The sequence below is a fragment of the Ixodes scapularis genome, unplaced genomic scaffold (assembly GCF_016920785.2).
Source record: "Ixodes scapularis isolate PalLabHiFi unplaced genomic scaffold, ASM1692078v2 PGA_scaffold9__187_contigs__length_104089568, whole genome shotgun sequence".
Lineage (NCBI taxonomy): Eukaryota > Metazoa > Arthropoda > Arachnida > Ixodida > Ixodidae > Ixodes > Ixodes scapularis.
This window is the reverse complement of record NW_024609884.1, coordinates 45,727,058-45,754,999: the sequence shown is the minus strand read 5'-3', so window position 1 is coordinate 45,754,999 and position 27,942 is coordinate 45,727,058. Positions and strand designations below refer to the sequence as shown.

The 27,942-nt window shown below is 44.1% G+C and overlaps 2 protein-coding genes across 2 annotated transcripts in view; one reads left to right on the top strand and one right to left on the bottom strand.

Annotated features, from left to right (window-relative positions):
• Positions 1-17,820, top strand: part of LOC8043064 (vacuolar protein sorting-associated protein 35) — a 33,716-nt gene extending 15,896 nt beyond the window's left edge. Inside the window, exons 9-17 of the mRNA XM_029988340.4 lie at positions 2,878-3,026; positions 3,162-3,369; positions 3,737-3,892; positions 3,992-4,114; positions 5,653-5,832; positions 7,696-7,935; positions 12,188-12,331; positions 13,582-13,777; positions 17,429-17,820. Coding sequence (XP_029844200.1) covers positions 2,878-3,026; positions 3,162-3,369; positions 3,737-3,892; positions 3,992-4,114; positions 5,653-5,832; positions 7,696-7,935; positions 12,188-12,331; positions 13,582-13,761 — 1,380 coding nt within the window. The 3' untranslated portion in view covers positions 13,762-13,777; positions 17,429-17,820. The remainder of the gene's footprint in view (positions 1-2,877; positions 3,027-3,161; positions 3,370-3,736; positions 3,893-3,991; positions 4,115-5,652; positions 5,833-7,695; positions 7,936-12,187; positions 12,332-13,581; positions 13,778-17,428) is intronic.
• A 2,634-nt stretch (positions 17,821-20,454) lies between these two features.
• Positions 20,455-23,156, bottom strand: LOC8043065 (pyruvate dehydrogenase [acetyl-transferring]-phosphatase 2, mitochondrial). The gene is made up of 2 exons (XM_029988339.4): positions 22,712-23,156; positions 20,455-22,260 (listed from the first exon to the last, which is right to left on the bottom strand). Exons 1-2 carry the CDS (start codon positions 22,859-22,861, stop codon positions 20,983-20,985), a joined length of 1,428 nt encoding a protein of 475 aa, XP_029844199.1. The 5' UTR covers positions 22,862-23,156; the 3' UTR covers positions 20,455-20,982.
• Between the last annotated feature and the right edge of the window lie 4,786 nt (positions 23,157-27,942).

The window sequence follows — 27,942 nt, the reverse complement described above, 5'->3', positions numbered from 1 at the left end:
GGGTTGGATGTTTTCAGGAGAAACTTGCTTTCACCCAAGAAATACACATAGGGGAGGATTAAAAAATTTCAGTTAAACTTGATTTCTCTCTGAAACCACAAGTTGTCTCACTTCAGAGCTAAGCACTGTGTATCATTCATCAAGGGTGCCAAAGAAGGTTGTGATCACGGAAAAATAGTGCTGAGAGAAAGGAGCACTCGAAATGAATCGTAAAAACTGTAGTTTGCAATGTGAAGAACCACACTCATCACCAGTAGTAGTTTTTTCATTAAAATTCAAAGGGCTAATCTACTTGCACATGCATGCAGCTTTTATGGTACTTCAGCTGTGCAAAAGTTTTAAAATGGAGCACCTTCTACAGCTGTGACAAAAGTTCAAAGCCAATTCAAATCCCGAACAGTGTCTTGATTTGGTCAGTACAGATTCATTGTTTTTATTCCCATATATTAAAGTGCAATATTATCCCTACATACTTTAGTCAAGTACCGTAAAATCCCGTAAGGGCGTCCTCCTGCAAGAGATTGTCCATCCCGTTTTTCTGGCTAAATATCCGTAACATCAAAATTTAGAAACATCGCCCACCTGTCGGACATTACATAATGTCGACAGGAATCACATTAATTGTGCTATCTGTGGTAACGGTATGTGTGTGACAAGCAAATTCTTAGCGGATTCCCACGTTTTTGTCCGCAATCTGAACGTGCAATATCGGTTCCTGTGACATGCGAGTTCGTAGCGAGTTCCCGCGTTCTTTGTCTGCAATCCGTGCGCGCGACATCGGTTTCTGTGGCACGCAAGTTTGTAGCCAGTTTCTGCATGTCTATCCCTCCGTGAGACACGAATCTGTTGCATCCGCAATCCGTGGTATCCTTTCCTGTGACACAGGAGTTAGTAGTGAATTCTTGTGTGTTTATCGCGTTGTGAAAGGCTCATTTGCCGTGTCCGTGATATCAGTTCCCGTGTCACATGGTTTGTAGCAGGTGCACCTGTGTTTATCATTTAAGGGGTCATGAAACGAGTTTTGGGCTGGGATAAATGAATTGTGATTGGTATTTTCTATTAGCATATCGTTTGGTGGGCCAAAAGAAAGAACTTAGGAGGTAAAAAGGGCCTGATTTTCTATACGAAAAGTTGAAAACAAAGCGGACTATTTCATAGCTCCTTCCGTGAAAGCTCTGCCTTTTCACTGTGATGCATCCACGGTACCCAAACTGCGACACCCGGTCCAAACACGCTTCGCACAACACCGGTTCCACTTATTCCCTTCACCCCATAGCTGACAGTGCGCTGAAAGCTATGCGCTTGCCGGACCAATCAGCCACCTCCCTTTCATCACCTGAACTCAATCTCTGCTCGTGGGTATAAGCGAGGGAGCGTGATCATGTGGCAAAAGTGTGGCTGACCCAACGAGCACGTAGCTTCCACAACACTGTCGGCTTAGGGGTGAACGGGGTGGGGAAAGCAACTTTTTTTCGAATTTTGAGCGACGGGCTAATCTTCTAGGGAGAGAATGGCGGTGTCCGGGTACACAAACGAGGGTCCAAGCAAGAGGGGAGTCCCTCCTTTCCGTCTTCTTGAACTGTTTGGTGCATTGCGCGATTTGTGAGTTGAGGAGGAAAGCTAAAAAGGAAAAAGTTGCAAAATCATTTCATGACTCCTTTAAGTTCTATGAAGTTTAGCTGTCTCATCCCCAAGGACCTCGTGTTTTTCATCATTTACTGTAAAACCCTTTATTTTCGCGGCTGAATTTAGTGGTCGCGGATTCGCGACCACTAAATTTCATGAATTCCAGACGCCTGCATTGAAAATCTAAAGGACCGAAATTTTCGCGCGCTTAAATTTTGCAAATTCTTCAATTCGTGAAATTCGTGAAAATTGAGGGCTCGCGAACATTAAGGGTTTTACAGTATCTCCATTTTGGGTGGGCACCCTTACGGGATTTTACGGTAGTCTCTATCAAACTGACAAAAATGTTCTTCACCCAACAAGGTCATGAATGAGGCTAGGCAATGTAAAATTGTGGATGGCTAATATGTGTGGAGAAAATCAAAATAAGAAATATGCACACAATCGGAACCCAAAAAAACGAAAGATAAAGTTACATATGCAATAATCTCGGGCCAAAAGATTTTTTTTTTTTTTTGTTACCTTTATTTTGTGACGGATGTGTATACTCGTTTTCACCTCAAGAAAAAAGCATGTTTTGTGCATTATTCATACGCCGCTCGAAGTAGTCCTTACAAGATTTGGCAGTCGGAGGAAGAAGCGATGCTTTGGGCGCTTGGAACCTGCACGTCTTGATGAGATAACAAATATATAATCTAAAATGCACCTACACATATCTTAATACTCCACATAAAGGGGAAAATTAGTAATGCGCCGCAAGAAGCTGTACTTTTTTTTTTACTATGGTTCTTGAGGTGAAAATGAGTATAGATATCAATACCCCAAAAATGGAAATAAAATTACGAAAGCTAAATTTTGAGATTGAGGGCTCAGGTGAGCTGGTGAATATTAGGCAGCATAATAAAACCCGAGACACTGAAACAAAAAGAACATACACAACACCATTGTGTACATCCTTTTTATTTTTATGTCTCCGGTTTTATTATGTGGCCTAAATTTTTCCATAAATTTTAGGGAAAAAAGAGCCAATTTGTATTTATTGATTTTGACAAAATCCAGCACTGAAAACCATCCCACCTGTATTATAAAATACTGCTTGATTTGTATTTGTTTATAGGAGCAGATATAATTAGTGCCTTTGGTTTTCTTCAGTCTCAAATTTTGTCATTCTGATTTATTGGATATCGGAATGGTGCATCTAGGTGTAAAAGTAATTTTGCTCATGCAATTTCTTTCTCTTTGTTCCTAAAGACAAGACAGGACATGCCTGCTGAAGATATAGTGTCCCTGCAAGTGTCACTGCTTCATCTGGCCCTCAAGTGCTACCGAGAAAGGGTGGACTATGTCGACAAAGTGCTCCAAACAACTGAAGAAATCTTCACAAAGATGGGCATAACCAGGTATATACATCCTTAAAGCAGCTCTCGTATTCGGGCTTTGTTTTTCTACCGGTGATTAACCACCTTTTTCTCCTTGTTTATTGGCCATTGTTGCTGTAGTGAGAATCATGCAGCAGCCGTTTTTACCCTTTGCAGGGTTGAGTTCTTGAAACCTGTGGGCAAAGAACTGGTGCGACTTCTGAAGATTCCGGTGCAGTCGTACAATGATCTCCTCACTCTGCTGCAACTTAGTCACTTTGGAAGCCTTCTGCAGCTTTGTGACTTCCGGGGCCGCAAAGTGATGGCCTGCTTCCTCGTTAACAGCGCCCTTGAGAACGACACACTCATCCGAACTCCAGAGCAGGTGAGCTGTCCCTTCTCAGCATCAGGGGGAGTGATTTCAAGCTTTCTGGACTTTGAGCAATTAGCTGAGGCAGCAGTTGTAGTCCAAAATTGCTGTGTCTTATTTTTACAAAAATGTGTTTGCTGCAAAAGGTTTGTCGCAGGTGGATTTAGCTTCCGAAGCAGTTTACTGTAGCTCTTGCCATTGGCTGACATTTAGATGTCAGGCTCCTATCGGGCTGATTCATACACGGCACCTATGGCTTGGCAATACTTGTAAGCGTTCAACAGACTGGGACTGGCAAGATTGGGCCCCTGGCTGCTTTTGCGGAGACATTTGAGGGATGTCGATGGCACGGTGCGGCAGTGGGATGGGTTGTGTGCCACAGGTGGACCAGGTGCTCACCTTGATCAGTCCCTTGGTTCAAGACCAACCGGACCAGCCAGACGAAGAGGAAGACCCAGAGGACTTCTTGGAAGAGCAGGTGCTGGTGGGGCGCTTCGCCAACCTCATGGTGGCTGACTCTGCGGACCAGCAGTACCTGGTCAGTGGAGCCCTCCAGCCCCTGGTGTTTGTGCTCACTGGGAGCATGTGTTGTGCCAGGAAGTTGTTGGTGCAATACTGTTGTCTTTTGAATCTGCAGATCGTGATGACAGCCAGGAAGCACTTTGGCAATGGAGGCAACAAGCGTATCCGCTACACCTTGCCTCCGCTTGTGTTCCAGTCGTACCAGCTGGCTTTCAAGTACCATTCTCTGTGTGATCAGGTGAGCAAGACTACATTACTGCTGTGTGTTAATAAGCTCATTTTGTCTCTTTGGAAGCACACTTCATAAGTTCAATAGATGCAGTTTTTCACTACAGATGCCGCAGAATACCGTGCATCCGCCCATTCCACATTAAGCGCCCATATCCAAATTTCTGAGATCTGAGAAAATATGCACAGTACATTTATATGTAAAATTGATGACTGGACAAGCGCCCATCCCCCATTTTTTCGCGATTATCTGTTAACTTTTGAGTGGACGCTTGCCCGGTATTTTACGGTAGGTATATTTATGAAAGCTTCAAAGGAACCCCCTTCCCCTCCCCCTCAATTTTTCACTTTTTTTGTGTGTGTTTTAGAGTGGTGGCATTCAAGAAAACATGCTCCCTAGAGCTACTAATAAAGCTGCGCTTCAGAGTAACGACACTTCAACCTTCTTGGTGCTTAAAATTGTGGTTGCCACTTATCTGAAGTGTCGCTTCAAAGGAACCCCCTTCCCCTCCCCCTCCCCCTCAATTTTTCACTTTTTTTTGTGTGTTTTAGAGTGGTGGCATTCAAGCAAACATGCTCCCTAGAGCTACTAATAAAGCTGCGCTTCATGTATGCGCTTCAGAGTAACGACACTTCAACCTTCTTGGTGCTTAAAATTGTGGTTGCCACTTATCTGAAGTGTCGCTTCAAAGGAACCCCCTTCCCCTCCCCCTCAATTTTTCACTTTTTTTTGTGTGTTTTAAGGGTGGTGGCATTCAAGCAAACATGCTCCCTAGAGCTACTAATAAAGCTGCGCTTCAGAGTAACGACACTTCAACCTTCTTGGTGCTTAAAATTGTGGTTGCCACTTATCTGAAGTGTTATCTTTAAGTCACAGAAAATGCTTTTCTGCCCTCTAGAAATGTTCAAACAGTTCGTGACAGAGCAAAATAATATCACCTGATCTTCCTAGCAGCCTATCTAAAGCTGAGAAAGTCGCATTTTTAAATTGTGACGATCGACAGCTGCATTTGCTCTGCACTAAGCATCAAGATGGCGGCGCCCACTAGCAGATTGGGGAATGGAGTGCCGATACTCGAAGCGTAGCTCATTTAGTGGCTCTTGTGCTTCCATTCAAAGTGTGGTACACTTGTATTTGCTGGCAAGATTTTTGTCAAAAGTAGTGCTTAGAATCAATGTTTTGAATCATGTAAATGAACTTTGAATATTGTATTGTGCAGCAAGGGGTTATCTTCAGTCAAACAGACTGCCTGTTATGGTTTGCCTCAGTGAAGATGCTTGCATAATTTAGCTATCACACTTTTTGCAGTTGCTCTGTTCCAATAGCTACAGGAAGAGAGCACAATTCTCACATGCACACTAAAGATTCTGCTATTGGGAGCACAATACTTGCCAGCAGAATCAATATCAGGTTTCAGTTTCGAACATGCATGTCTCAGTATAACAAAAAAATAAGAAGGAAAAATTGCTTCGCAAAATAAATTATGCAGATCACTCTGAAATGACATCCCAGACGTGTATCTGACATAATGATTTGCATGAATGCAGGATGACAAGTGGGAGAAGAAGGTCAACAAAATATTCAAGTTTTGCCATCAGACGATCAGTACCCTCATCAAATGTGAAATGGCTGAGCTGCCTCTGCGCCTTTTTCTCCAAGGAGCCTTGGTCGCTGGACAAATCAAGTTTTCTCTCTTTGAAACTGTGGCCTATGAATTCATCTCTCAGGTGCCCAACTTTTTTACGACATATGGCTTGTATTCAATGAACTACAAAGTTGAATTCTTAAACTTGTAAAATATATTATATTAAGGTTGACTATACTATGCATCAGTGCATATTATGTCCAATTCATTTCCATTTTCTTGTAAAAGTTTGAAAAGGCTATATGTATTTATGGTTTAAGTTTTATGTTTTGGTTTACTCTGCATAATCTGTGTGTGCCTCTCAACTGTTGGTGCAAATTGCAGTTTACTTGCATTCTCGTCACTGAGGAGCCGAGCACTCCTACTTGGTGCACGAGATTGTAATGTCATAGTGTATTAGTGGATAATCTAGCACGCTGGTACTTTTGCTGTCTGTTTTATGCCACATCAGGTAAATGTGAACAATGAATGATTGTACATTTCTATGGACAGCAGTGTGCAGTTTACATCTTTGGTAGTCGAATCACCTTCAGTTACCCTGTGACCTTGAGCACCTGACTTTTGTTTTATCAGGGCAGGTTCTAGCTGGTTGCAATGTCTTTTTGGTAAAGGTGTGCAAATATCAAAATCGTTCGAGGCGAATCGAGTTGGATAGTAAAGTTATGAATCAAATCAAACCGAATATTTTCTAATATGAATACTTTCTAATATGAATCTTTTCTAATAGAATTTTTTTTTTCTATTTGATGTGAATTAAACAAGAATACTCTATTAAAACACGATGGGAATTTTTTTTTTTTTTTTTCCAACAAACATAATTATGAAAAGGTTAAATTTATTGCACTAAGAAAAATGACACACATGTGATAGATGAAAAGCAGAAAAAATAAAAGGTCACTCAGTAAAACACCATTCAAGAAGTGAAGTTACCAGAACGTATATGAAAGTACACTAGCGGAGGCAGGTTGGCAAGCCACAACAGAATCGGAGATTGCGTCGAACGCGCAGCTGCACTGACCTTGTGCAATCTCTCTCTACGCGGGTGAACGCAACCACGTGAACGTAAACTGAAGTACACGTGGGGGGGTCGGCAGGCCACAACAGTCGGAGATAGCGCCTTGCAGCCGCGCTGATCTTGCGCAATCTTTCCGTGTGCAATGGTTCTGCTGAGATAGGACGCCACAGAGAAGCTATAAAATAAGAATACATTTTTTTTTCGGCCGAGGGAGCAAGTCTGTCACTTTCACCAGTGAAAATGGGTAGAAATAACAAAACAAATATTGGAAGACTGACCAACCGGAAAATAGATCTAAAAATAACATGAGCAGCTAGATCCATACGACAACCACAGTAACCAATGTAACAGATACCACCAGTAGCCGATGTCAGCTGTAAATTCATATCCTGAATCCAGTTTGCGCTCATGACGATGCATGTGCCGTTGCAAATCATACTCCTTTGTCAAATCTATAGCAGAGATGGCTCCAGTCATGTTTGCACCACGACTACTTCGCCAACCCCACAATCCAGACATCACAGCAAGCGAAGGACCAGATTGCACTACCGCGTGCAAATAACTTTCACTTAGCTTGGCTTTTTGGGTTTGCCAAGCTCGAAACCATACTGCATGCACAGTCCAAAAACAAACCGGGAACCCGACCGCGAGTTGAGACTTATTGGCTAGTTCGCGTTATTCATAGTTTTCGAATATTCGAAGAACTTGAATATACTTCAAACAGTGAAAGAGTGAATCGAATAGAACAGCAAGCACTTTTTGCAAAGTATTCAAAATTTCTGATATTTTCACACCCCTACTTTTTGGTTTAGCAGAGACTTAAGCAGCCTGGGGTTCTTGCTGAAGGATTTACCTGAGGAACACTCATTTCTCTGCCACGGCATTATAGCCAACCTGAGAGTGCTGTTGCACTTGCACTGTGTGATGCAGGCCTTTTCACTGTATGAGGACGAGATCTCGGACAGCAAAGCGCAACTGTCGGCAATCACCTTGATCATGGGCACGATCGAGCAGACAAGCTGTTTTGGAGAGGAGAACCACGAGCCGCTGCGCACCCAGTGTGCTCTGGCAGCGTCCAAGCTGCTCAAGAAGCCTGACCAGTGCCGTGGGGTTGGCCTCTGTTCACATCTCTTCTGGTCTGGCAAGACACAGGAAACTGGTGGCGAGGAGGTACTTTCTGCCTCTTTACAAACTCGTCTGGAATTTTGCAATGAAAGTGCTTTCTAACAAGTCGGCTGTTGGCATGTTGGAGATCTGAATCTCCTGTGGGCACTGCCTGTGCAACTAGTGGTTGATTGTGTATGTCATGTAAGAGCAGGATGGTATTAACAATTCCTAGGAGGAGATTGTGATTGGCTTGTTGCTACTTAGTGTACAAAATCACAAACCAACTTAAAATTTTTTAAAGGTGTCTTTATGCCTTAGCTCTAGGGTCGCGATTTCTTAAAACGCTAGAATAGTGCTACACCCTCATGTTGCCTGAAGCAGACAGGGGAGGTCCTCCAAGAATTATTTTCTGGAGTATGTACCTGGTGATCAGTAATGCAAAGAATGGCAAAAAGGGCCAAAAGTGCAAGGGTGGAGGGGTTATCAGATAATGTTCCTATAACCTCAGGAGTTGCAGGCTGACTAGCTGGAGCCTTAAAGCTTTTTGTTTTCATAAGGAGGGGTACAACAGCTTTAGCATCTGGGCAGCAGAAAAATCCATACAGCTTCTACTCATTTGACTATGAGCTAAGTTTCGTGGACCAAAAAGAATATATTTTACGTAACCTTGAAGAAAAAAACATAGCCAATGGTGTAGAAGAGGTTGCCTCCTCTCCAGCGTTCGCTCTACTAAAGTGGAAAGAGGTGGGAGGAGCTTCCACTTCGTTTTTGACCTGTCACCGGCTGTTCATTTAACCAAAGCATTTGATTTTATTAATCATGACATGCTCCTTCAGGAACTTTATATTTACGGCATTAGAGGACATGCGGCACTTCTCCTGAGGTCCTAACTAGACAACCGGTGTCAGTATATCTATATTAATGGTCGCATCGCCGATATAAAACCTATAAAATCTGGCATACCACAGGGTAGTATTCTCGGACCGTTGCTTTTTAAAGGGCTACTCTGCTTCATTTCTGTTTTTGAGAAAACAATGCAGTCCTCTTCAGTATCGTCTAGCAAGACCATACGTCACATATTACGATTTAGTTCTGTCTAAACGCACAGTCAAGGCTACGGCATGGGCTTAGCCAACATTGAGCTAAACGTCATCACCATTGCACCTTTTTGCTTATTTTTACTTCTCCTGACAAGCGTAACGGGTGACTTCAGCAGCGTTTCCTCTCGGTGCTCGGTGGTGTCCACGTGATTGGCGTAACCCGCCTGCGCAGCGTGCTTCTTGGGAGCCGTCTGGCCGTTCCGCCGTGGTCCTGCCATTACCGCCGTCTCCTGCGTCAACACCGGCGTTATCATTGCTTCACCGTTTGTGACTATTGTCTCTTGGAGTTTCGTTCACACTACGGACACTACATGGCAGGCTTATGCTGCAGTTTTGTAGACGTCGTCGAATGTCGTAGACACCAAAACGTGGTGAAGAGTGCATTGCAGATGACTCTTGCACATTGCACGCTTGCATCGTGTGCCCCGCAAAGAAATGAAGACATCGAACTCTGGACACCTCCCGCCATCTATGAGCGATGGTGGCAAGCCACGTATCTGGTTGCCGCCGTCGCTCAAAGATGGCGGCAGCCTCTCCACTCTGGCTTGCCGACTTGCGGCCGGCCATTACTTTGCATTCAGGCACGTAGCCAGGGGGGGCCCATGGAGCCCGGCTCCCCCCCTTCCCCCCCCCCCCCCCCCCCAAATCTTCCATTTTGCTGGGACCTCCTCTCCCCCCTCCCCCTCATACAGCATTTTGTCATGGGCGGGCCCCCCCCCCCGAAACAAAATCCTGGCTACGTGCCTGTTTCCATTGTACAGCTCCACTGGTCTTCCTTCCTCACCAGAGTGGAAAGGCTGGAAAGTTTTTAGTGTGAAATCACTCATTGTCCCGATATCTTCGGAATTGAGCGGAGTTGCCCTTTAACATATACATAAATGACATCATTAACATTTCAACGCAGGTAAAATTTATCATTCACGCTGATGGCACTAGCATTTTTTTATCTGCTCAAAATTCCAACGACATCATAAACAGTAAATGACATCCTAAAAAAAAAACTAGAAAGTTGGTCTGCTTCAAATATTCTTTTAGTAAACAAAGCAAAAACAAAAGCCACGTTTTTTAGCCTTAAAGGGGTAGGGAAACGAAATTTCAGAGCTCATTTTCGAGCTTTAATGTGTTGCATGTTGCACCCTAACCTCAAGAACACTAGTCTTCCGTTAAAAAGCACAAGACAACTAATTTTAAAGCTAAATAAACGATCTTCAATGTGCACCTGGTGGATGCATGCGGAGCCTATTTGGGAGGTAGTCTAGCAACGTTGTGGAAACTGCTACGTAGTCGTGACGTAGCAGATTCCTTCGGAGCAGCGCCGCTCTTTGGCATTTCAACGTTTTCCTTCTTAGCTTTCCTCCTGAACTCACAAATCGCGCGTTGTACCAAGCGGTCCAAGAAGACGGAAAGGAAGGGCACCCCTCTTTCTCGGACCCTCGTTCGTGCAACCGGACACAGCCATTCTCCCCCTAGAAGATTAGCCCGTCGCTCAAAACTCGAACAAAAGTTGCTTTCCCCACCCTGTTCAGCCCCAAGCTGACAGTGTTGTGGAAGCTACGTGCTCCTAGGGCCAGGCACACGCTCGTCACATTATGGGCACTTCGGACGGCTCGGTTGTAATGCGCTGACGCTATTGACACCACCACAACGCTGACAACGCCGCCAAGGGCAAAGCTCATAATCACGCCTGCCTTGCTTCGTCACGAATGCGGGGAGTCTTTTCTTTCTGTTTTTGTTTGCGCCGGATATCTCATGACGCATCGCGCTCTCCGCTCGCTTCTCTCGAGCGCTTGCTCGAGTGCACCGTTTGGAACGAAAAATATAGCCAATCCTTCAAAATAAAAACGTGCGATTATCATTTACAGTTATTATCCGTCATGCTTGACTCATTTCCGAACGAAATCTGAATATTTCAATTTATGTTTCCGTACCCCTTTAAGAACAGGGATGTTGACTTTACCAGTGATATAGTCCTTCATTCTTCCCCCATCAAAATAGCCTGCAAGTTTAAGACTTTGGGAATGTTTTTTTCAATTCGTATGACTTGGACTGAACACATAGATCATATTATTTCTATGCTTGCCTGCATCATTGGTTTATTACACCGACATCATTATACTTCCATCAAGTATCGAATTACTCCTCTATAACACATTATTTGTATCTCACTTGAACTATTATCATCTGGTCTGGGGTACTACCACTAAACCAAATTACACAAAATATTTTTACTACAGAAAAAAGTGTTAAAGCTTGTTTGTAACGTACCATTTAACTTTCACACAAAGCAAATTCTTGAAAAAATGAGGGTTTTGGAAATATATGAACAATATGAATATAGGCTTAGCGTTAAATACAGGGTGTCACAAAAAAAAAATTACTGGGTTTTTTTCACTGCAAAAATAAACTAGGCATCGCTTGAAAGCTCATTTTCCACCCAAAGGTAGTGCTAGAGGTCACAACCAGATGCCAAAGTTTCAGCCCGATCCGATACCTTATTCAAAAGTTATAAGTGATTTTCTGAAAATTTCAATGGAAAAATGGAGCCCATTTTTGCCCGTTTTCGGTTTCTGGTGCCATAGAGCCCCATGTATTCGAAAACTCCGTCGGCCGCCATTTTCCCATTGAAATTTTCAGAAAATCACTTATAACTTTTGATTAAGGCATCGGATCGGGCTGAAACTTTGGCATCTAGTTGTGACCTCTAGCACTACTTTTGGGCGGAGAATGAGCGTTCGACGATGCCTAGTTTAGTTTTTGCGCTGAAAAAAACCCTGTAAATTTTCTTTCGTGACACCCTGTACAAAAACAAATGCATGGATATGCATAGCATTTTATTAGGCTTGGCATCGCTTAGAAAAAGGGCATTAACATATTCTACTCATCATTGAAATTCTTCGGGAATAGAAACTTTTCGCACGGATTATGGACTTCAAATGATTTGACGGGAAACTGCCTTATTTGGTCGACGTGTGCATTTATGTGGGTATGTATATGTATGGTGTATATACATATGTATATCCATTGTTTTTCTGTTTTTTGACACCGCTGTGTTTTTGCAAGGGGGCTCAGGACCAGTCAAGCTGCTCAGACAGCTTTTTTCCCCTGCTCTCACCATATGTATGGTGAATAAACTATTACTATGATTAGTATTAACTAACTGAAATGCTCATTTGTGGTTGAAAAAATGCCACATTGAATTCTGTGTTTACCCTCAGATGCACGACAGCAAGCGTGTTGTGGAGTGCCTCAAGAAAGGACTTCGCATTGCCACGCAATGCATGGACTCGTCGGTTCAAGTTCAGCTGTTTGTCGAGCTGCTCAACTACTACATTTACTTTTATGAAAAGGGCAACGAGCAGGTGAGTGGCTTTGTCTTTTGGAATAGCCACAGGACATTTACTTCTTGGGACATGCCTTTGCAAGTAGTCCCGCCACAGCACGGAATTAAGTGGTGCACGAAAGCACCTGATGTCAAAAGCCCCGTGCCAAATGCGCAGCATCAAACACCCCGCTCTTTTAGAGTGCAGCTCTTAGGTGCCCGTTTGCAGGTTTCGCGGTGTCACCATTGGCGTCGGCGTAACCGCACTAAGTTTAGCAGGCAAATTGACGTCACGTGACTTCGACACCAATTCAGTTTCCCCCTTAAATTTAGCGGGGAAAATGACGTCGCAGGACTTGGTATCACGTCACCTACGAACCAGTTCAGTTTGTCCGCTAGATTTAGCGGGAAAATTGACATCACATTACCTCTGCAGCAGTTTAATTCCCTGGCAAATTTAGCGGAAAAATTTGTCACATGACCTCAATAGTAATTCAGTCTCCCCACTAAATTTCGTGGGGAAAATGACGTCGCTTGACTTGGTGTCACGTCACCTATGAACGAATTCAGTTTCTCCCCTAGATTTAGTGGGAAAATTGACGTCAGGTGCGGAAGAAGAGGAGGGGGAGAGGGGGAAAGGTTGGGAGAGGAGGAGGCAAAGAGGGTACGGGGAGGAGCATACCCTCTCGTCCATACCCTCCCTTTCTTGTCCTCCTCAAGAGCTGCGCTCTGATTTCGCGTTAGAGATCTGTAAACGTCTAATTTTTTGCCCCGTTTTCAAAAGCTCCGGAACCTCAATGTGTCTTTCAAAGTTGTTTTCAGTTTTTTACCCCAGTCTCTACATAGTTGCACAAAATTTCTATATATAATAATGAAAAGTGCCTCTCAGCGTCACATCTGACTTGTTTACATTTTTGTAAAGAGCTGCTGCAGACTGTCGCCCCAAAGTGGCGTGAACGGGTGGGCCGGGTAGGTTAGCACAGGCCTCGGTGATACACACGCAACGTAGTGACCGTTCGCCACTGCACCAAACAGTGGCGGTCAAAGCGCGCAAAAGGAATGTGGGACAGGTACAGTGAGGACAGGGCTTTTGGCACACGGGCAATATGAAATGGGGTCATTGAGCCCGGGGCTTTCAGACTTGGGGCTAATGACATGGAGCTCTTGCGACAGGGATTTTCCACGCGGGGCAAATGTGCTACACCCAACGGAATTGACTGTTAGCACTGATCATTCTCTGTGGGTTGCGTACGACTGAGTTTGCCCTTTTGTGTGTGCATTTCTCTCCAGATCAAGGCTGACACTATTAGTCAACTTATTGGAAAGATCAGGGAGCAGCTCCCCCAGCTGGAAGCCAACGAGGAAAGCGACCAAATCAATAAGCACTTCCAGAATACACTGGATCACCTTCGCATGTGTATGGAGTCGCCCGATGCAGACGGACCATCATATGCAGGCCTCTCTCTGTGAGGTGCAAGCTTAGAACGTAAGTGATGAGGTGCAGAAAGGTTAGGCCATGACAATGCTTTTACTGCAACAGCCTAATAAAAGTTGCTTGTACATTGCTCAGCTGTGCTGAGCAATGTACAAGAGTGGTGGGGCCTTATCAGGTAAAACTTGTTTACCTTTTTCACCCCCACCCCCCCAACCCGTGACTCAAGTAGTCGGAATAAATAATAATTCTTACTATTATTCAGCCAAATGCAGAGTGAGCCAATTGGAATGCAAGGATATGAAAACTGGGCTAGTGTTACATTAAAGTTTTGGTAGAGTTTGTCACTGAGGGAATTGAGAGATTTTGGAAAGGGCTCAGAATCTTGATATTGCAGTTCAAGTCAGTGTTCTAGCTAATTATCACTCTGTAATAATAATAATTTAGGAGTGTTGATGCACTTCTTGGTCAGTATGGCTATGTATGCATGCTATGGAAAATGCTGGGGAAAGAGGGGGTTGACCAAATGCAAGAGTTTAGATTCCCATTGCCAAGCAATTTTTTTTTTCTTAGTCTTTAAATTTTTTTTTTTTTTTTTTTTTAAGTCGTGAAAGTTACATTGATGCAGTCTGCGTAGGTGAGTCATACGGCCAGGGGAACATAATATAGGGGGATAATTGTCACGATAAGATGGGTAATTATCTCAGATTTGTTGATAAGCTTTTTAATTAGTGAAAATAAACATTTGGTTCTAAACTTGGTGAGTGTCATTGAACACCACTAAAGTAAATTTGAGAAAGATTTGGGGTGCAATGGTGCATTTCAGTTACTACTCATGCAACAGGTGCAGGGTTGTGGTGCAAAAACGTGCCCATACGGTTTTTCCGTCTCATCATCCGGGTTTTTGCACCGTCTGCATTGCGCCCGTTGCACGATTGCCAACTTCAGCACACCACTGTGCCTCCCATGTGCCACAAAACGTTCTAAAATTTACTTACTTAGTGGTTTTTCATGACGCTCAGCAAGTTTCTGATTGGAATCATATCTTTATTGTCAATAATTAAGTAGTTAATTAACAAATTTTAGTTAATTAACCGACTTCTAGCGACAATTCTCTCCCTATGTTATGTCCCCCTGGCTGTATCACTCACCTACATAAACTGCATTAATGTAGCTTTCGAGGCATTTTTAAAACAAATCTAAAGCATAAAAAGAACACCCTGTATCTGTATCATAGTTTTGCTGCACTTCTGGATATAAATATTGACAGTATATATAAATGATAGAGAGCGTGCAGGTGAGCTGGTAAACTTTCAACATTTTGAAAACTCGAGACCGAGACACAAAAAGGGGAATGACACAAACAAAACGGATCTGGGGACTCGGCTGCAATGTTTATCTCTGCTTCCTTGTTTATAAGGACGACCCACAACCAGCCTTCAGAGAGTGGTCATCACACAACCAGTCAGGGTGCCCACACTGTGTGTGTCATCATCCTTTTGTTCCTCGGTCTCAAGTTTTTAAGACGTTTATTGTTAATGCCACTGATTGACAGGGATTCAGAAAAAACAGTTTTCTGAATTTTCCTAAAATATGAAAAAGTTCAGAAATACTCTAAACGACTTATATTTCACAGTGGCTACATTTCTGTGAATTGACTATGCTTGCAAAAAAATTATCACATGAAGATACCCATATGTGGGGAGCTCCCAAAGAGCAACTACTCTCGATCGCTAACTGTGGTTATTACAATGATAGAAGTGCTGCCCCATTTGCGCCGAATTGCACCAAATTGCGCCATCAACGAAAGTGTACTACATCTTGTGCAAAAGCAAAGCAAATTGTTGTGTGTATGTTTATACAGCCGGAAGTTAGTCGGCCTCAGTGGGCGTCTGGTGTCTCAGCTGTAGATGGGCAATTTAGCCAGTGCAGTACAACCGCTAACCTGGGGTCTTTAACGTGCACCACGCAGTAGTGATACACGACCGCACGCCGGTACGATGCTCATCCAGATTGAAATGGGCAGGGGCTGGGATTGAACCCAGGATTCTGCAGCGGGAGCTTTAGCTCCACGTGCTCCGAGCTGGTATGCGCTAGACCACTCGGCCACCGATCCCCCTACATCTTGTGCCAAAGCGCCATTTTTGCTAAGAATTGCGGCATACCTGTGCCAAAATGGGCTTGAACAAAGCAAAAAATAAGTGTTTTGTTATTGGTCGATTTTAATATTAAAAAAAGTAGAAGGAAACTAAAATGGTAGAAATATGTATATCGCAGCGTTGTTACCCACCTTTTGGTGTGTATAGTCTTGAGTCAGAACACAGTCAAAGGCTCAAACACATAGTCACAAACACACACTAAAAGCGCAAGTCTAGGGCCATTCGCAGCGCTTGATTGGTTTAGCCAATGAAATAGCTTGTACCGATAATTGATGGAGGCCATGATGTCGTGCTTTTGACGCTGCGTGATTGGTCCCATTTACTCGTAGCGTCGCCTGCGCTTTGACTTGCAATTAAACGAAGTGTAGAGATTCCTTTCAACATGGCCCCGTCATCATCTGAATTTCCATACAATGTCGGCGATGTCAGGTGCTAAAAGTCGCGAGAGAAAATAGTGGGATGGCAGCTACTGTAATGAGATGGAACTGGTCCTTCACTCCTCATGATATCACGTGATTATTGTGTCTGCCACCTGCCTCCATGGTGTGGCTAGTGTACTGTGGGTGGCACTTTCACCGCTCACTTCAGTCGTCACAACCTCACACTAGCACGCGCATGCGTCGAGCTTCAATGTCTTGCACTGGAGTGCTAAGAGCAGCGGTTGTCGGAAATAATGCTTAGTACTATTACAGGTCGACCTTCTTTGGCCTTAACTGTAGGTTGACCTCTAATATTAAAAGGCTGCACCAAGAAAGAAGACAAAATGCGGGTCTTTATTTGAATAAGTATGATATTCAAGGTAGTTCCCGTGCAGCAGTCAATCGAAAGGGCAGCAAACTTCGACTCAACTCTGCTTTAAACACCGCTAAAGCACAGTGCCACTCTTAAAGCACAAATGTAGATTTTCATAATATTTATGGGTTGTTGTTTTCGCAGTTTGTTATATTAGAATCTTAAGTTTGGTATTAACACACGCTACAGCGCACACTGCAAACGTACACACACCAAACACTCACTCCTTACACACGAAAAAGAAAGGAAAAATTCAAACGAACAGTGTTGACTCACAACTCGTTTTTATATGCTTTGTCTTCTTCTACGTCTGGAACTACCAAATATCCCGAATCACGCGCACCAATCTGCTAGACGCCTAGAAACTTTCTATCTTTTTCTGTCAGGTTCAAAGATGGTGTACTGATACAGTTTTCATAATTCCTGATGGTGTGTTCGGCTTCAATATGAATTATGAAATAGGAATTATGAAAACGGTGGGTGGTTGCTCCAAGCCAATATTTGGTCTGCTACAAAAGGTCCAATGCCGCTTCAATAACTGTTATCAGTCTTGCAAAAAGTTCTCTGGCACATTTGTAAAATATGAAACCCGCAAATATAACATAATTTATAATACTAATAGTGTTTAGTATCTCTCCCACTGTGGTTCCATTTAGCATTCGGTGTCCTAGGAGTATGCAACAGAGCACTTTACCTATTCTAGGTTTCGTGTGCATACTCTACGTCTAAAGGCTTCTTTTCTGATTTGTTCCAGCTGAGCACCTATGATGTGTCATCACCACATTCAGGAAAAAGTGCTTGATATCCTGCTATCTTCAAGGGCTTGTCCACTATGTGTTGCCTGTATTTTCAACCTTTGGGTTAGCTGTCTTGTCTGTACAGTCCTCCATACCAATGAGATGAAGAATGCAGGGTTTGATCCAAGCTTTCGTTATATAGTACAGAATATTATGAATACAGAAACATTTAGTATTGTAAATCATTGAGGAACCGTCGTAATGGTTTGTGATTTTACACCACAAAATGCCATTTGCTGGAATTGCAAAATTTCTAGATTTTTCCTTCTTTCTATTATGTATATTTGTCTGTACAGTCATTTATGTTCTTGTATTCAAACAGAATAAAATGTGACTCTATCCACTTTAATAAGCTGTGGTTTCACTAGCCCTGTGATTGACTGACATCTCAACAGAGCAGTGGATAGTGAGAGGTGGGGGCGTTGTTTGCGGCGCCTGCCAGCCGAGTAGATGTCAAGTGTTTAAGCTGTTCAATGGGGGCCTCATGCCAACCGAGTGCTGTTTTACCAACAGTTGTGAGCATGTGGTTGGAGATGTGAATAGGTGGCACCGCCTGAAAAGTTTTAAAATCAACAATTCTGAAACATAACTTGGAGAATAAGAACGTAATACAGAACACTGTATAACCAGAGCCCTGCGTGGATATTTTTGCCTGCAGTTCATAGGCTTCGTACACTATTACTCTTCGATTCATTTTGGTGTGTTGTGTTGTCATTTGGGGATGCCATTTTAATTGCACTGTGCTAGTATTGTCATAATGCCCACAGGCAATGTGGGCAACTAAGGCACACGATTCTGTGCTATTCCAGTCAACTTTCAAAGCAGCTCTGAAGCAGTCATGGCCGTGAAATCAGTATTTTGCCACTTTTTCTTTAATAAAGTTTTTATAGAGGTGTTGACAGTGATGAAGTTTATCACCTTACATTGTCATAAAGATTCTAAATATCAAATTTCATGAACAAACCCCCCCCCCCCCCCCCCCCCAAAAAAAAAAAAAGAAAAGTTTGGTATTGTTACATTCCCGACTCTGTGAACCAGCAGCGGTGTTTAGCCCCCTTGTGTCTTTTTGCACTACTCCTGCTCAGTCTCTACGCAGAGGAACCACATTGCATATAAAGAGGGAAAGAACGACAGAAGGACTAACTTTGCTCGCTTCTAGAACTTGTGAAGGAAAGATGCTTTCACTTCGCTCGCTTGACTTGTTTTTACTATAGGAATGCTGCAACTTTTGGGCGCAGGCATAACTGAAAGCTGGATTTCACCTTTACATTCACTGAAGCTTGCAGCACGGACCATTTGAGCTAACGGATAATGGTGGAGTCTTTTCACTGTCTATTGTGAATAGAATTATCACTTCACCCTGAAGTCTCTTTTTTCTGTCTATTGGAATTGTGCACGGTACTGAGCCCAGATCCACGAAAGGATGAAGCCATTAGAATGTAGGTGTATATAAAATATGAAAGGGAACATGGGGATGACCCCCTATATAACTGCCCCAGAATGACAAACCATGATGAAAATGGAGTGCTTTGTTGGGAATCTACCCATGTTTCTTTTATATATAAAATCGAAAGATTCTGAATGATTTGGTTTTGGCATTGAAATTATCCCAATTTCTTCATGAAGTCGGCAGTAATATTTGAGGTGAAGCTTCTGTGTGCATTTGGCAATAAAGTTGATCCAGTTGCAGTGTTCATTTTTACTATAGAGCAGGGGTGTCAAAGTGGCGTCCCATTGAAGCTTTCACTCTCGTCGACAATTTTGTCACAAAAATGCTTATGAACATTACAACTAACAATGGTCAATTTTGTGGCCATGCACAGATTGCAAGGCATGCTGTTAAGTTTTGAAGAATATTTTGACTATTTAATTTATGCTTTCTACTCAGTTGACCCTTTAGGCAGCTGACAATTGGTAAAGGTGGCTTAGGAGGAGATTGTGGTCCCAATGCAATGGCCATAGGTTAATCTGGCCTCCTATGTTGAATGATTTTGGCCAATCTTCAGCCAGCCTAGAATTGATTCACCAGATTATTCAGTTTAAACTCGGTTAGTTTGAGCAGGAAGTAGGCTGGTTGGATAACTGGATCATGATGGCAGGAGGTATTTACAAATGATATTTAGGCAAAGCTATGTAAATCTCATTACCTAAGGAGTGCTTACCTATGCAAGTTGGTGACAATCCATCTTTGCACTTATCAAAGAAAACATAAGGGGGGAGCAAAAAAAAAAAAAAAAATTGCCACATGTACCGTATTTTCCGGGCTATAATATAGTCTGCGGACTATACATGTTTAAAAGTTGAAATTTCTGGCTGTGCGGACTATACAGGAATTATGTTTTTCAATATCGTTGATTATGACGAGACGGGACGGATTTTGTGAATAAAAGAGTATGTTATTAATAATTTATGTCTATTATAGGCTTTTTTTGTGAGCTAAGAAAACATACATATGTCAAGGTGTGCCGCGTATGAGAAGAATTTCGTGTCGACTAAGCACCAGGTGCGGACTATGCACTGGGTGCAGACTATGCAGCAGGTGCGGACTATCTAAGCAAAAACTTTCATTTTTGACCCCAAATTTGCCTCTGCAGACTATACACGGGTGCGGACTATAGTCCGGAAAATACGGTACTTCCAAAATTTTTCATCTGCAAAGCCAACCCTGGTGGTTGAAAAAGACAGTAAGTGGAGGGCAATGCTTTTGATGTTGTATCTGTGCTTGCATACTAGAACATAAACCACACGACAGCTTTTAGAGGCTGGGACGTAGGAGCACCAGGGACACCTGTAAAGCAAGCATCTCTGCCCAGGTCCCATTCTTGTCAGCAACGGTAGTTTTACATGATCGAACACAGCCCAACGAAGTACCAAAAATGGTTGAACATGGAAAAGGCTTGGGGTTGCCTGATTAGATTCGACTGAAAGCACATGCTCGCTGCTTTAAACCAAATGTTTTGTTTCGTTTGCAAGGCATACTGGGTTTGAAACAATGCACATTTTATTAGGGTTTCTATGTCGTATACACTGCAGTTTCTTACGTCGAGACGTCATTTTATTTTTAACAATGCTGCAACACACTGCATGTCACTTAAGGCATCCTAAAGGCCGATTTATTTGCATTCAGTCCTGCATGCAGCTTGCCCAAGCTCCTTAAGCCCAGCACCAAGATTCAGAAATTTTACCTGTTTGGGGCACAGACAAGAGCATAGCATACGGACTAGAGGGACATTTGTTTTACGAGAGCTGCCACAATCTGCTAAGAAGTCTACGTCTTGAGCTTCACAAGAAGTCTGTCAGCACACAAGCAATAAATACAATCTCCTAAGCATAAATATCACACTGGAAGAGAGATCAAAGATACTCTAAAAGTTGGATTTCAATAAATAGACTGCATCAAAGCACCTCGGTCCCTACCACGGGGCAGGGACTGCATCAGGCTGCTGGTCCTTGAGCTGGCAAGGGGTCGGCAGTCCGAGTGATAGGACACTGTCGACTTGACGGGCAGCCTTCAGCCCGCTGGAGAGAGCCGAAGGAACTCTGAATCGAAGTAGATAACTGCGATAGACATGTCATCCCTGAAGCTGCGCACCACTTCCTGAGGCAGCGCCAACATGGCTGCCAGCTTGCCGTGCTCTATGCCATACTCGGTGCGTCCAAGGGCGTTGCGGATGAGGTGAGTGGCTGCATTGGCATCGCTGGGCTTCTGGGCCAGGCCCTGATGACGGATGTGCAGCAGGTCGTACACATCTCCGAGCTTCATGAGAGGACGCGGCAGGCGAAGGAGGTCTAGGGTCTGCTTGCCGCTCATGTGTTGCCCCACGAGCCTGACCACTTTATGAGGCTGCATCTGCTCCCAGAGGCCGTCGCTGGCCAGCACCAGGAACTTGTCCCTCGGGGTCAGATGGTGGTGCATCACCTCGGGCTGTGCTGTGAGGTAGGGTGGCGTCATGTAGTGAGCCGGCAGCACGTAGGTTCCAAATTGGGGCACAAGAAGCTCACGAATGCGGCTGGCCTCCCATTTGTAGTTGAAGTCGCCAAAGGCGCGCAGCGGTGCCAGCTGTCCCAGCAGCCGATCTTGCTTGACAACAGAATTAGACTCGGACGCAGGGTGTTCGGAAAGGACGCGCCGCAGTTCGTTGATGTTGTCCGTGTTGTGCTCGACACTGACTGCTTTAGAAAGCCAGGTGGCATCATCCGACAGGATGCCCAAGACGGCTTTGCAGTCTCCCGTAGACGCAACATGCAGGTGAGTTCCGTCAATGTGCACCACACATGCGCAGCTTCCCATGACTGCATACTGCGATCCATTTGGCAGCTTCTGCTCAATTATTTCTCGCGAGATGTCATTATCCAGTTGAACAAAGGCACGGTGAAGGGCATCCTGCATCGAGAATGGGCTGCTTGCTGATGCAAGAAGGTTTCTAGCAAATGCATTCAAACTGTCAAAGTGGACTTCAGTCTGTTGATCCGTTAAAGAGTCAATGGCATGAACCACTTGAACTAGGTGGGTTCTTTTGTTTTTCTCCAGGTATTCTTTGAGGAGAGCTGGTGGAAGTATGGACAGTGCTATGTAGTCTAAAAGACGATGGCTCAAAAGTTCGGCCAAGTTGTGGCCGCCGTGACCGTCGAATACCCCAAACATATGTCCTGTGGTGAGGAGGCAGCGAGCGACGATGAGACGATCTTCCATCGGATTGTTAGAAGGGAGCTGGTTGGTGTCGAAAGCACGCAGAGACCGTGCCTGGACTTCCCTGGACGTTTCATTGCTGCGTAGTATCCTGGAAACCTATGCAATTTGAAGACAATAATGACACAATTACATAAGAACCATTGCATTAAGATGTGCTGCATCACATGTTTGGTGCCATTTCAAGTCACTTCATTTACTTACCGAGATTATACTCATGCACTGAAAAGTTTATGACGCGTGCCAAACCTGCACAGTGCACGCAAGACTAAATGAACTAGGCATACTTTTTTCTTGCAATTCCAGGTCGCAATTTGGTGAACACACGCAAGCCCATCGATCACATGTAACCTTGCCCCAAACACGCACAAAGACAAAAACCAAGGAAAAAAACAAAAAAGGCGCTCCAGTTTAGTCAAGGCACGAAGTCCAACGCATTCGCTAGAGGGCATTCCAAAATATACATCTCCAGAGAAATGAAGGCAGAAGGCCGCACAGTATTTTAGGCGCCTGGGATTATTCTCGCAAGCACATCTGAAGGAGTAGTTACCTCGGGAGGGCCCAGCTTAGGAGCTCCAAAGAAGTCACTTCGGCGTCGAGATGAGTGCCTAGCCAGGTTCCGGTTGCCGCTCGAAATATGTCTTCGAAACTTCGAAAGCCTCAACAAATACCTGGACAGCCCTGCCAAGGTCGTGGCCATCTCTTTACACTGCTCATTTGTGTTTTTCGTGGACACCTAGTCGAGTTCTAAGTTATCGCAGAAACCTCTTCCATTTTAAATTTTGCATCTCCCCGAAGGAAGTGATCGGTGTGAAAGCTTCAAAGGTCGGCAGCCCTGCGCGCATTCGGCATGGGAGCTTATACGAACATAGCACAGACGGGCTCTGTGTCTCGGAAACTAACACCGCATGTGCGTTGCCATAAGTGTTGCCAGAGCGAATGTCACCTAAATTCGTGATGAGCCAAATCACGACAGTTTGTAGTGAGCCAGATACGCATTGGGACTCGTGATAAGTTTACTTCTACTCTTATTAATTAGTGTGTCCTCAAATGAACTTTGCAGTCAAAATGCTTGTCGGGGTTCGTTAACGTTCCTGATACATAGTTTTCTTTCTCCTACCGTCGCCGAAGGGGAAGGAAGAAGCAGAGGAGGGAGAGGGAGAGGATGCGGTGATGAGAAGAGCAGGCGACAAGAAAAGAAGCGGGTTGCAACGCGCGTAGTTTGAACACGACGAGTGTATTTCAAATTTCGTTGAAAAAAGGATACTTCAACGAAATTTGAATTATACATGTTGTGTTAAAAAAAAAAAAATAGGTTGAATATGATCAACAATATCCGTAAACGACAATCGCACGTGTGTATTTTAGCCTGGTGGCTGTATTTTTCGTTATAAACGGCCCACTCTGGCAAGCGCTCAGAGAGCAGCCAGCGGAGAGCACGTCACATCCGACGCAATCGTGACGTAGTTTGTCTCTGGACGAGCAAAGCTGCAGCGATGCAGACGTCGAGAGGATGGCCTAGTCGTCCCAGCCACCGAAGCGGCTGCTTTTGTACAAATTTTGAGTGACGGGTTAATCTTCTATAATCTTGTAGAGGGACAATAGCGACTTTTGGGACACACAAGAGAACCCGATGGGGCAAGCAGATGTCAGCTTGCGAGAAGAATAGAGGCTTGGCTTTCTTCAGTTTTCGTTTATACTCTGTTCAGCACAAAGCTGATGGTGCGGTGGGAGATACGTGCTGGCCGGACCATTCAACCGCTTCCTATCCATGCCTGACTCCGCTCTCTGCGCGTAGGTATGGTCGGGGGCGTAACTACGTGGGGAAAGATAGGCGTATGACTGGTCCGACGAGCCAGTAGCATCCACGGCACTCTGAATACTACAACGAAATTCCGGCGCTTATTATTTTTTTTTGTCTATATGTGTTCAAAGGAGCAGTATCACATCGGACACACCAATATACTGTTAAAAAAAGACACGAAAAGGAATTTTAAAACGAATTAAACGATTAGAAAAGGGCGACGAAAAAAAAATAGAAAAGGGCACCTGTTGGATGTCGCTAACGCCTCGTTTGTAATACCCGTCTACCAACTTTGACAGGTAGTGACGATAACTGTCTCGCCTCCGGCCACCACGAGAGAAGAGAGGAAGGAGGAACTCCCCTCTCCCCGAGAATCTCTTGTGTGTCCCAGAAATCGCTATTGTCCTCTACAAGATTATAGAAGATTAACCCGTCACTCAAAATTCGTACACAAGCAGCCGCTTCGGTGGCTGGAACGAGAACATCTTCTCGGCGTCTGCCTCGCCGCAGCTTTGCTCGTCCCGCGACGAACTACGTCACGATTGTGTCGGATTTCTAGTGCTCTCCGCTGGTTGCTTTCCGAGTGCTTGCCAGACGTTTTTAACAAAAAATACAGCCACCAGGCTCAAAATACAAACGTGCTAACGGGATCCGGTCAAAATGGTCCCGGTCAAAATGGTCCCGGACAAAATGGTCCCGGACAAAATGGTCCCGGACAAAACGGTCCCGGACAGAATGGTCCCAGCGTGGTATTATTTATTTGCTGTTTGCAGGTTTTTATATTTTCTACTCTTGACTTAAAAAATAGTTTTGGAAATAATCGTAAAACACTACGCTAATCCTTTTTTACTTTAACTAAATTGCAGTCAAGTGGTTGTGCCAATGTGCAATAAATCAATACTTATGTCCAAAGAAAAACGGCACGAAAAAAACTTGGAACAAGCACGAGGGATACAGAGACACATCGTTGGCATAGTCGAATAATAAACAGGGCTCTGTATCCCCCCTTGTAGGCCCTCATTTTTTGCGCTTCTTTTTTTCCCCATACGAGGAACTACTGAACGCCGTGGTCGCAGCTGCGGAAGCCACCACCGGAACATCACCAAATCAATGTCTTGTCATCACCGATTTCGAGACTCCTGCTATGAACTCTGCACGTGCTCTGTTCGGAGAATAAGAGGATGCCATTTTCATTTTCGCCAAAGCACATGGCGAAAAATTGAAGAGCTGTCGCTAGTGTCCCCTTATAAGGAGAGCGACGTCTTTCGCCTGTTTGTTGGCATAATGAATGGACTGGCATTCCTCCCCTTGGACACCATCGCACGTGGCATTGAGTTTTTGCAGAACACAGCTCCGCCAGAAGCGGGAGAATTCCTCGATACGAACTTCGACAGTACCTATGCCAGCAGTACGTTTCTCAGAGTTCTCACGAGGAATGGAACGGTGAGACTCCGAAGATGTGCACCTCAATTTCCTTCGAGGATTTGGAACGTGCACGTTGCAACGATGACCGGCGACCACAGGACTAGCAACCTTGCGGAAGCCTGGAACAGGAACTTTTCAAGCATGGTTGGGCACTGCCATCCCACCATTTGGAGGGCGATCGACGCTCTGCAGTCTCAACAATCCTCTGTCACTACGGTTATGACATAGGAAATTGTCAGACACCCACCAAGGAAGAGGACAAAAAGAATCTTCAAAGAGATGCAGCAGCGGCTTGTAACTTGTGCACACAGTACGTGCAAGGGCTCCGTCCCTTGAACGACTTTTTGAAAGGTGTGGGTCATATCAATACATTTGTATATTAGGCCTCCGCTTCAAGAGCGTTGACTTCTTGTCTCTTAAGTGGTCCATATAATAAATACGCTCATACTTGCGGAATCAATTTTTGATTTCTTTTATACATTGTTCAGACAGAGCGATGTTGTTTCTGGAGAACGGAACACAGTGGTACGACAGGTTCATTTTAGAAAGCCACGTCAAGAACCTGTGGTACGTGTGTGATAATAATTTTCATTCCGGATATCGTTTTGAAGCTCGCTAGCGCTAATTTGAAAACAGGTTCTGGCGATAGAAAGATATTTTATTACACACGTGGAATGTATCGGTAAAAATCAAGAACCTTTGAGAAATGGAGCTACATGGGATAGATAGAAGGGATTAAAAATTTGTTTGAAATGATTATAATGAAAACTAATATTATCCTTGAACGTGGGTCAAAATAAATTTCAAAGTACCAAACCATTTCGTCCTATTAAGAGCTCTCAAAGTATTGATAAATTCACCTGGGACCATTTTGTCCGGGACCATTTTGACCGGGACCATTTTGTCCTACACCCCGATTGTCATTTGCGGATATTGTGGACCATATTCAACCTATTTTTGAACACGACGGGTATATTTCAAATTTCGTTGAAGTACCCATTTAATAGTTTATTGTCAATAGTTTCGAAGGAGGATTCCTACCTTTTTGTGATTGTTTTCCAGTGGGTTTTAGATTGTACCTCGATAATTATGCGGAAGTCTCCAATTGCAATTGCATTTTTCTCCGAGCCACACGACATTTCCTGGACGTACTTTGTTTGTCATCTAATAAAACCCCATCGATAGCATTACGATAGTTTTTCGATATTCGACTAGAAACAATTTCACGATAGTCGACTATAAACAATTTCACGATAGTCGACTATTGATAGTATGCTATCGAGTTTCACGATAGTCGAGAATCGATAGTTTTATGAAAATTGACTATCGATAGATTTTCTATAGTCGACTATCGATAGTTTTGCGTTAGTCAACTGTCGATAGCACTATCGATATTTAAATTTTGCGTCCACTATACATAGTATCTAGTACTATCGATAGTTTCAGTCGTCCTCATTTGTTGGTGACATATCTGTGCTCTTGAACATACACCGTGTCGCAAAAACTTAGCTTAGCGCATAATGAAATTAAAACACACACACACAAAAAAAAAAACACACACACACACACCTGTAGCAGCTCAACGCCGCAGGACCTATAAAAAAAAATCTTCGTTGACTTTTGAGCTGACAGTGCTGTAGGAGTTACACGCTCACCGAACCAATGAACCGCCTCCCTTTCATCACCTAACCCCGTTCCCTGCTCGTGTGTACAGACGGAAGGGTAATCACGTGGCTAAAGTAAAGATAGACATAGGACTGTCCCACGAGCACGTAGCTCGTCGTGAGCCTGTCACAGAATAGCTTGAAAAGCGATCCACGAATCCGAGTCAAACGATAGCAACAGCCCCTTTCGGTGCTCATTTCCTGCCAGTGTGACTAATCCCTGTTGTTCAGGTTTGGAGGGTTATAAGTAGGGTTTCGTGTTTTCTGTATATACTGATAAATACCGATAATTAACCCCCGAGGCATCTTTTTTTTTTTTTTTTCTGAATTGTTAAAAACCGGAACACACCGAATTCAAGCTGCGGGAAAAAAAAATGGCACCTTTGCTGAAAGCTTTCTTTTCTCGTTGACCCGGAACGCAGCCCCACCGAGCTGTTCTTGGGGAAAGAGTCTAAGTACAGGCTAGCTGGTGGAAGTCAACCATTTCGTCGTTTACCCTGAGACTGGGTTTTTTTTTAGAAGAGCAGTAACGTTTTCGTCGTCGCCGGCCTTTCTAATTAGCCAAGCGTATGTACGTGGCACTGGACAAGATGGGACGTCGGATGACGGAGTTGGAAGCCGACGTGGCGTTCTTCGGGATGTGTCTGCGGAAAAAGTATGTGGACCCGCTATTCTTCAAACAACTGGCCGCCTCCGGGATACCGTGGAAGGACAGGAGGAAGGTCATCAAAGCCTACAGGTCTGGAACAGGTCAACGGGTTCAAGACATCCGCAGCGCCTGTGACAGACTCTGGAATCTTCTTCTCGGAAAGAACTTCAGGAGGCATGGAGACTACCATCTGTGGAGCGCCGTTATGAGGACACATTTCGACCGTGCGTGGTGTGTCA

Coding starts and splice junctions, on each gene's coding strand:
- LOC8043065 (XM_029988339.4), bottom strand. CDS start 22,861: ATGGCCACGACCTTGGCAGGGCTGTCCAGGTATTTGTTGAGGCTTTCG. Junction 22,261..22,711: donor CTAAGCTGGGCCCTCCCGAG/GTAACTACTCCT, acceptor CAAATTGCATAG/GTTTCCAGGATACTACGCAG.